This window comes from Balaenoptera acutorostrata, chromosome 16, assembly GCF_949987535.1.
Source record: "Balaenoptera acutorostrata chromosome 16, mBalAcu1.1, whole genome shotgun sequence".
NCBI lineage: Eukaryota > Metazoa > Chordata > Mammalia > Artiodactyla > Balaenopteridae > Balaenoptera > Balaenoptera acutorostrata.
In genome coordinates, this window is record NC_080079.1 from 47,123 (window position 1) to 56,802 (window position 9,680).

Below are 9,680 nucleotides of genomic sequence, written 5' to 3' on the forward strand. Positions count from 1 at the left end.
CGGGCTCTCGGGAGGCCTCAACACTCTCGCAGGTCACCGGCTCCTCAACCGGCCAATCACAAGCCTGGAAGACCAGGCGCGGCCCTCGCCTGCTCTGCGCTGAATCTGCGCCGGGAGGCCTCAAGCATGCGCACTGGCGCTTGCCCAACTGTCTACTCCGCGGCCCGCTCCCGAAGGGATCTGGAGCGGGGCGCACTGCGCAGGCGCGCTGAGGCCGCCCCGCCCCCGGCGCGGATTCCGTCCAATCCAAGCGGAGGCGCCAGACTGAGAGGAAATGGCGGGGCGCTCGGGGTCTTCGAACGCGGAGCAGGAGGGAGCCGTGGGCCGGGCTGACGAGGCCGGAGGTAGAGCTGACCCCGGCGACGGCCTCTCACGAGGCCTACGGCGGGAGCCGGGCGGTAGACGGCTGGGCGGGCAGGGAGCGCACGCGGGCGCTGCTTCGAGTCAGGGCGGACGTGGGGAAAAACGACTTTCGTCCCTTGGGGAAGGGTCTCGGCGGCTCTGCCGGCAGCCGCGAGGACTCACCCACAGGCCTGCGTCCTACATTCACTCACCTCCCGCTGGCCTCGTTTGCCCCATCTGCTCCGCTTAAGTAGCTAAAAGTAGGCAGAGGACGTCCTTTCGACTTGATAGCACATTCAGATGATAGAAAGACTAGTGGGTAAAGGCTTTGCAGTAGCCCATCTGGCACAAATTTTAACATTTAAATTATTTTTCCCCCTTTTTGGTCACCTTCCTAGAGGATCACACAAAACATATAGATGCATGGACTGGATAGTAGTCTAGATGGTGGTACGAAAACGTGAGGAGGGAACAGCTAAATCCCATGCACAGTTCTTTACTGATGGGCGTTCACGTTTTTTTCCCACTTTTGACATAAATATTGCTTCAGTGTCGTTTAACATACCTTTTGCATATTTAACCAAGCATATCTGATGGATAAATTACTAGAAGTGGAATTTTGTCTTCAAAATGGTGATGTAGCCAGACTGGCCTCCAAAAGGTTGCATCACTTTCCACAGTCTGTCAGTGTTAGTGCCTGTCTCCCTACATCATCACAAACACTGGGCCTTATCAGACTTACTAATCTTTACCAACCTGCTAGATGCAACATGTTATTTTCATCTCTTTAATTATGACTGAAGTAGTACGTCTTTTCAAATATTATTAGCCATTTGTGTAGTTTTTGGTTAATTGTTCTCTCCTTTTCTCCATTCTTACGTAGAAATGATTATTTACCTTCTCTATATTGTTTGATTGCTTGGTTGCTTTATTTTTTTTAAACTTTTTATTATGGATAAATTTAAGCATATACAAAAAAATATACAAGTACATGAAAAGATACTCAACATGGCTAATTATTAGAGAAATGCAAATCAAAACTACAATGAGGCATCACCTCACACTGGTCAAAATGGCCACCATCAAAATGTCTACAAATAATAAATGCTGGAGAGGGTGTGGAGAAAAGGGGACCCTCCTACACGGTTGGTGGGAATATAAACTGGTGCAGCCACTGTGGAGAACAGTATGGAGGTTCCTCAAAAAAAAAAACTAAAAATAGAGTTACCATATTATCCAGCAATCCCATTCCTGGGCATATATCTGGCAAAGATGAAAGCTCTAATTCAAAAAGATACGTGCACCCCAGTGTTATAGCAACACTGTTTACAGTAGCCAAGACGTGGAAGCAACTTAAATGTCTATTGACAGATGAATGGATAAAGAAGATGTGGTACATATATACAAAGGATTATTACTAAGACAAAAAGTAATGAAATAATGCCATTTGTAGCAACATGGATGGACCTAGAGATTATCATACTAAGTGAAGTAAATCAGAGAAATATATGATATCACTTATATGTGGAATCTAAAACTGGTACAAATGAACTTATTTACAAAACAGAAATAGACTCACAGACACAGAAAAGAAATTTATGGTTGCCAAAGGGGAAAGGGGTGGGGGAGAGATAAGTTAGGGTTGGGATTAACAGATACACACTACTAAAGAGAAACAAGGACCTACTCTATAGCACAGAGAACTATATTCAATATCTTGTAATCTATAATGGAAAAGAATCTGAAAAGTATATATATAATATAACCAAATCACTTTGCTGTACACCTGAAACTAAAACACCATTGTAAATCAACTATACTTCAATTAAAAAACATTTTTTTAATATTTATTTATTTATTTATTTGGCTGTGCTGGGTCTTAGTTGCAGCACGTGGGATCTTCATTGCAGCATGTGGGATCTTTAGTTGTGGCATATGGGATCAAGTTCCCTGACCAGGGATCAAACCCGGGTTCCCTGCATTTGGAGTGCAGAGTCTTAACCACTGGACCACCAAGGAAGTCCTAAAAAAATTTTTTTAAGTCAAGAACAAAGTATAATTACCCCATGAACTCATCTTTCAGTTTTAACAGTTATCAGCTCTTGGCCAATCTTGTTTCCTCGTTATCCTCACCCACTCACTACCACCTACTCCACTGTTTCATTTCGAAGTATCCCAGGCATCATAACGTATCATCCATAGATATTGGTTTGGCCAAAAAGTTCGTTCGGGTTTTTCCGTAAGATGGTATGGGAAAACCCAAACAAACTTTTTGGCCAACCCAATATTTGCATATATCTCTCTAAAAAATAAGCACTCTTTGCAGAAAAGTAACCACAATAGCATTGTCACATCTGAATAATGGCTAAAATAATTCCTTTGTTTCATCAACTATCTAGTCAGTTTTCAAATTTCCTTGCTTGTGTCATCACTGTTTTAAAAAGTGCTTTCAATTGAATCGAAATCCAGATATGGTCCATTTATTGAGCTTGGTTGATATGTTTCTTTAATCTCTTTTTGTCTGTAAGGATCTTCCTTTCTCCCTTTTCTCCCAAAATGTATTTAAATTAAAGAAACTGGGTTGTTTTTCCTGTGACGTTTCCCAGTGTGGATGTTACTAATTGCATGCCCATGTGTCACTTAAAATGTTCCTCTCTCCCTGTATTTCCTCTGAATTGGTTATTTAGATTGAGAGGCTTAACAAGTATTAGTGTCATTTTTTTACAAGAATCCTACATTGAATTTTTACATCACATAGCTCATAATGTCCAGTTATTTTTATTGTGATGTTAATGCCATTAATAATAATTGCCTAGATCTACTAATTCATCAAGGAGTTAAAAATAAGTGCCTATATTGATTATAAGCAAGTTAATGTGAAATATTTTGCTTGGAGCCTGCAGAATAACAATTGTATATAGGAAAGCTATTTATATTTATATATATTTAAATGAGACATCTTATTAGATTTTCTCACTATTCCTTGTAAGGTTTTTTTGGGTAATCTCTAGAAATTTCTAGTTCATTATGCCACCTACTAGTTACAGTGATTTCTGACTCCTTGTTTCCAGTTTTTAATACCACTTCTTTTTTTTTCTTTCATTATTACATCCTGAGCTTTGGCTAGGCCTTGAACAGTATCAGCAGTAAGAGTGTACCCCTTTCCTTGCCCTGAGTTTTATTAAGGGGAAATCTGTGGTGTCATTTCACCCTTTAGGAAAATCTGCCCATGAAGGGCCGGTTCATCCCTTGTACAGTGTCTCCCTCAGGGCAAGGAGCAGATGCACCACTCTGGCTGGAGACCTGCCCTCAGCGCACCTCAGTCCCAGCCCAGTGTTATCAGATCCTTCCTCAGGCTTCTCACTCCTACATAATTCTTCTTTTTTTAAAATCTTTATTGGATCCTACATAATTCTTAAATGTTTGGTTTTCTCTCCACAGGGCAGGCCAAGTCCTCACAGAAAATTGAAGACTTGATGGAAATGGTGAACAAGTTGCAGAAAGGTCACATGTCTCCTCTGTAACTGAGGCTCAGCCTGAGATTTGGGGTCAGGCAGAAGTGGAATCAATTCCAAGGCCCAAAATTCACCACCTTGGAAAATTAACTCATTTGTTCTCTCTTACTTTTAAAACAATTTTTTGAAGTAAAAATATGAACCCATGATTCAGAATTCAAGTATAAGGGGATAAAGTACAAACGTTTTCCCAAAACTCAGCTGCAGTCCCCTTGCTGGCCGTCGCATTTGGTTCCCATGCACTCTGCTGGATCCAGGGTTTCACCTTCCCTCCGCCTCACCTCTGCTCCTCTCGCTTGCTCACCAGGCACCTTCCACCCATGTTTCCACCTTAGGGCAGGCCTTTGCACTGACTGTCTCCCACACCCACCCAGGGAACAGCAAGGTCTGCCCCCCTCACTTCATTTGGGGCCCTCAAGGGGTCTTGCCATATCTGAAGAAGCACGTCCCACTCCACTTCTTAATCTGTTGCCCCTCCTGTGTTTCTCTTGACTGCACTTAACCACAACCTGACTCAGGTTCTTTATCTGTTCCTGTCTCCCCTCCCTAGAATGTGAGCCCTTGGAGGGCATCCACCTCCCTTCACCTGCCCTGTCATCTTCACTCAACCTCCTTGTTTCCCTGCAGCCGGAAGCCTAGAGCCCAGGATTGACGTCCTGATTAACCGGATTAATGAGGTTCAGCAAGGTGAGATCAGGACCTTGGCTTGTCTGCCAGGTGCGGTTACATGATTTGCAGGGCTCAGTGCAAAATGAAAATGCAGGGCCCCTCGTTCAAAATTACTGTGTTTTGAACCAGCAGAGCATTAAACCTAGCATGGGTTGGTCGGGCCCGCCTATATTCAGGTGCTATACTCACATGTTTATTAACCTGTCCTGCTGTCAACTGAGCCCAACAAGAAGGGCTTGGGCTCTGGAAGCCTTGTTTCCTGCTCTGTAAAATCTGGGCCCCTCTACATTTGCTTAAAGACAAATGTGAAATGTTTGCAAGGACAGACACTTACACAATGTCCTGCGGTTTGGCACAGCAAAAAAGAAAGCCAGTGAGGAGCTAGGAGAGGCCCGGACTGTCTGGGAGACCCTGCAGAAGGAACTGGACTCATGTAAGCTTGTGGGGGATGACCCAGAGGTCCCCACAATGTCATGCATCCTTGAACCCAATATTCCAATCAGCATCCTTGCCGTGGCCAAGGGCTCCTGCCCCCTCTCCAACCTCAGGTCCTACCAATCTCCCCCCTCCAACTCTGGGTGGGAGTGTTCCTAAAACACCCTTCAAGCATACTCCTACCTTAGGGGCTTTGCTAGGAGGTTCCCCCAGATAATACAGGTTCCTATTGCCTCACATCATCATTCAGTTCTCAGCTCAAATGTCCCCTTCTCAGAGAGGGCTTCCCCAGTTACCCCACCCAAAGACAGCACTCTGCCCACACCTAGTCATGTGCCCCTTACTGCTCGATGTGTTTCTTCACAGCCCTTACCCAACTTCATGCAATGTGTTTATTTTTCCTCTTCCCTCCACGTAAACGCCCTGCCATTCCACAGGGTCCTCACAGCCACCCTTTATCAACTTGAGGGCCCTTTGATGCTTACAGGGAGTATGGGCACAAGAGGGGAAGGGGCTCACCTCGAGGGGTCTACATTTGGGGTTGGGGGTAGGGCTGTACCAAACCGCCCATGTGACCATGGGCAAGCCCAGTCCCTGAAGGTTCAGTGTTGTGGACTCTGATGCCTGAACATGTTACTGCTTTTTCCAGTGAGTGGAGAGAAAGTACGCCTGAAAGAGATCTTGAGCAAAAAGCAAGGTAATTGCAGCTACTCTATCTCCAGGTTTTTGCCTTTGCCACCCTGAAGAAGCCCACTGTCTCTGTAGCAGTAGAAGCCTTTTGAAACCTGAATCACGTTGCATCCCTCCTGTGGCTGCCACCAAATATGCAGTAAATGACAAAGTTCCATCAGCTCCAGGAGACCCCATATGATCTGGCACTTTTACCTCTGCCCAAACCTCATGCCTTGATGGGCTCTCACGGGGCCCTCACTTCCTCTCCCTGCAGAGACCCTGAGGATCCTCCGGCTCCACTGCCAGGAGAAGGAAAGTGAGACACAGAGGTAAGAGCTTCCACCTGGCCCCTGCTCAGTGCTGTCCCTTCATTCTGGTAGAGAGAGAAAGCAGAGGAAATCGGTCTTAAACCCACAGCTCTCATCTCCCTAAAACGGGGAGGCCAAATGACTGTCTTCCCACCTTGACTCCAACAGTAGGCAGTAGTGTTAGGAGTACTCATTCACTGGGATAAGCATTCATTTGCTAGAATGTCAGTTAAATTCCTTTGGCTGGTTTTTATTCTACACCTTCATACTTTCTGCAGGCTGTCTTGGCTGTCTACTCGTCTGCCCCTTCATTTAGGCGTCAAGCCAACCATCTGTGCACCAGTCTCTCTCCATTCATCCATTATCCTTCCATCCACCCACCCACTTGTGCATCCATCTCTCTACCTCCTGAATCCTTATTTTGCTCATTTTGTGACCAGAGGCCCCAAGCCCCTAGCATACCAACTTTGAAACTGTTTGAGAAATTCACATGAGACTAATGTGTGTGTGTGCCTGTACTTGTGACCATGCCCACATTGATCTCCCCAATCTTCACAATGACATTTCCAGAGGGCATGAGCTCATGCCCCCCTCCCACAAAGTTACAGAGAAGGACCTCAATCTAGAAGGTTAGAACAGACCTCAAGAGAAGGACACAGAAGCCCCACCCCAGGCTCCTCCTAGGGAGACATTCAGAAAACATGACGGCTGCCTTGCCTCTTGCCAGGAAGCATACCATGCTGCAGGAGTGCAAGGAGAGAATTTCTGCCCTGAACTCCCAGATTGAGCAGGAAAAGAACAAACAGAGGCAGTTGAGGTAAAGCCCATTGCCCAAGGCCTGGGGGGCTGGATGCATTGTAAGTGGGGGGAATACTAAGAACGGGGGTTAGAAGAGGAGCTGGCTGAGCTGAAGCTTGGAGGGTCAAGGAGGCAAAGGTGCTCCCAGCAGAGTGAAGAGCACGGGCGAGCTCCCCCATGTCTCTGCATGAAGACCCCAGCCTGAGCCAGGTTGAGGAGGGGTGTCTCTCAGCCCACGGCCCCTCATCCGGTGTGCGTGGTCCCCAGGTTGGATTTTGAGGAGCAACTGGAGGATCTGATGGGCCAGCATAAGGACCTGTGGGAATTCCACGTGAGTCACTCAGAGCCACTCCTTCCACCTTCCACATCTTCTCTGGCAGCATCAGCCCAAAACTCAGGGTCATCCTCCAGGCCTCCTTCCTCTCAATTGCTGCACCCAGTTCCTGAGCAAGCCCTGGCAGCCGTATGTTAGAATCATGCTCAGTCCAGTTCCTCATCACCCTCACTGCCACCCGGTATTGTCCTCTTCACTGGCCCTGCCCACCCATCCCTGATGCCCTCCCAGGGGCCTTAAGTGGTCAGGAGGAACCCTGATGAACCAAGGAGGGGTTATCCATCAAGGAGATTCATGGGTGTGTTTGGGGCCATCACAGACACAGGGCAGATAGTGGGGAACCAAGCAGGCCAGTGTTTGCCACCTGGGGATCCCAAACAAGAAAACAGAATGAATGTCAGGACGGAAGGGCTCAGTGCGGTCACAGAGCGGGAAGAGGAGGAGCTACAGTGCTGGGCTGGTAACTGACTCTCCAGAGAACAGCCTTGATTGGTGGTGTTTGCAGGATGCCCTGTAGCGAATACCCCAGGGCTGATTTCAAACCTTGCAGAATTCCTGAACACTAACCCTCATGAGCCTCTCCAGCGTAGCACCACAGGTATCTGGGGTGAAACAGCTCCAGGTGGACAGAATGGCCAATGGAAAGGCCCTGAGGCTGGACCATGCCTGGCATGCATGGAGGGCCAGAGTAGCAGGAAGTAAGGCATGCAGAGTAAAGACCAGATCCAGATCGGCTTCTCTGAGGCACATGGGAGGAAGCCAGGAGATGTGGACAGGCCACCTTTCTACCCCTCAGAAGCCAGAGCAGCTGGCCCTGGAGATTGGCGCCCTGGACAGCAGCAAGGAGCAGCTGCTCAAGGAAGGTGAGGCCTGGAGAATGGGGATGCCCTGCCCTGCCCTGCCCTGCCCTGCCATCTGTCTCTTCCTGCTGCAGAAAAGCTGGTGGAGGCAAAGCTGGAGGATGTGAAGCATCGTCTCTGCTCCCAGTTTGGAGCCAAGGGCTGCTCGGCAATCGCTGAGGGGCTCTTCCTGCGCAGCGAGGAAGCAGCAGCTGTGGTGTAAGAGAGGGATGGGGAGGGGGCGACGGGGAGGGGGAGGAGCTGCCAGCACTGATGCCCACCCTCAGGCATCTGTTTGAGGAGGAGAACGAGAAGGCCCAGGAGTTCCTGGAGGCTGCTGCCCAGCGCCAGGAGCAGCTGCAGCAGAAGTGCCAGCAGCTGCAGCAGAAGAGGCAGAGGTGGGCACGGAGCCCTTCCCTTTCCCCCGGTCCCCAAGGGGAAGGTGGCTAAGGGAGTCTCTGCTCCCTCCTAGACTCTGTCACTTGGTCTCTTTACAATCCTACCCGTCTCCCTCCCCACCCTCCTACCCTACCCCCCTACCCCTTTTTGTCTAGGCTGAAGGAGGAGCTGGAAAAGCTTGGAGTGCAGGTCCCTGCTCAAGGCCAGAGCAAGCAAGAGGAAGGGGCTGGCCCAGGAGAAGCTGTGAGTCCTGGAATCCGCTTCAGGGAGCAGAGACAGCTTATGAAAGGAGCTCTGGGTGGGAAGGCAAGGAGGGGGTCCGCAGAGTGCTCAGAAGATGGTCTTCAGGGAAGGGCATTCCCAAAGGGACACAGCCAAGGTGAAGGTGCAGAAGCTGGCAGCGGTGGGGTGAGGAAGGGCAGGACCCAGGGAGGGTGTGGGCATGGGGATGTGAGGAGACTCCCACGTCACACTCTGACCTCCCACAGGCCAATCCCAAGCCCCTTGGAGTCAGTGAGGAGAAAGACCCAGAGCCGCCCACTAAGCAGAGCCTGATGCCCTTCTAGGCAAGGAGGACCCACCCTGCACTAGAGCTTATGCCCTGCACTGGAGCTTATGGGCTTCAGGAAATAAAGGCACTATATCAACACAACTGCCTCAGCTGAGTCTGTGCTAGGTGGGGGGTTGTCCATCCCAAGACCCCTGGCACCTGAGACTGAGTGAAGCCTTGGCCACACTCTGCCTCTTGGCTTCAGCCAGAGTCCCACAGCAGGCACTCAATAAATGCTTCCCTAACCTCACAGTCTCTGGTCTGCTCATCTTTAGGACTTGACATGTTCTGGGTCCCCAGGCAGAGGGATGCAAGACTGAGACCCTCTCACAATAGGCCCAGGGGTTCTGCAAACCCACCCTGTGATTGTTTCTTCCATTCCTTATTCAGACCTAGACCACAGAGTCTCAGAAATCCCAACAAGGACCAAGGGTCCTCAGCCAGTCAGTTCCATGCCCACAGTCCCCACTGATTAGCTGAGAAAAAGACGTGTAATTGGAGCCTAAATGTAATTTGTGCCTGCATAGGCACAAAATCTGTACCTGAGACACTTGTCACAAGAACATGTTAGAAACCCTCTGTGTCCTGGAAGTCAATCACCTAGGACGGTTGGTGCTTAGGGCATGTTTCAAATCCACTGGAGTGCATCACCCAAGCCAGGGCAATGACGGGAGTCAAAGTCTGTGTTCTTGGGTCAAAAGACAGTGAATTCAGTACGTACAAAGAGATTCCTTCTCTTGAAAGGCTCCCCCATCCAGGTAGGACAGTGACACAGTTGGGTAGACAAACCTCAACAATCCTGATTTCTGAATATATATA

The 9,680-nt window shown here is 48.7% G+C and overlaps 1 protein-coding gene and 1 non-coding gene across 2 annotated transcripts; one reads left to right on the forward strand and one right to left on the reverse strand.

The window, feature by feature from the left end:
- Positions 1 to 274: 274 nt before the first annotated feature.
- Positions 275 to 8,828, forward strand: SYCE1 (synaptonemal complex central element protein 1). Its single transcript, XM_028164271.2, has 13 exons — positions 275 to 344; positions 3,784 to 3,846; positions 4,485 to 4,544; positions 4,885 to 4,959; positions 5,611 to 5,658; positions 5,908 to 5,962; positions 6,669 to 6,758; positions 7,007 to 7,070; positions 7,870 to 7,936; positions 8,008 to 8,131; positions 8,200 to 8,310; positions 8,467 to 8,558; positions 8,812 to 8,828. Exons 1-13 carry the CDS (start codon positions 275 to 277, stop codon positions 8,826 to 8,828), a joined length of 936 nt encoding a protein of 311 aa, XP_028020072.2.
- TRNAW-CCA (transfer RNA tryptophan (anticodon CCA)) lies at positions 2,289 to 2,361 on the reverse strand. Its single transcript has one exon. It is a non-coding gene; the product is annotated as a tRNA-Trp (tRNA).
- Positions 8,829 to 9,680: the final 852 nt, after the last annotated feature.

What these genes read in the sequence shown, in the direction of transcription:
- SYCE1 (XM_028164271.2), top strand. Translation starts at nt 275, where the DNA reads ATGGCGGGGCGCTCGGGGTCTTCGAACGCGGAGCAGGAGGGAGCCGTG. An exon ending in AACAAACAGAGGCAGTTGAG is followed by an intron (nt 6,759 to 7,006) that starts GTAAAGCCCATT and finishes CGTGGTCCCCAG; the next exon opens with GTTGGATTTTGAGGAGCAAC. An exon ending in AGGACCTGTGGGAATTCCAC is followed by an intron (nt 7,071 to 7,869) that starts GTGAGTCACTCA and finishes TCTACCCCTCAG; the next exon opens with AAGCCAGAGCAGCTGGCCCT.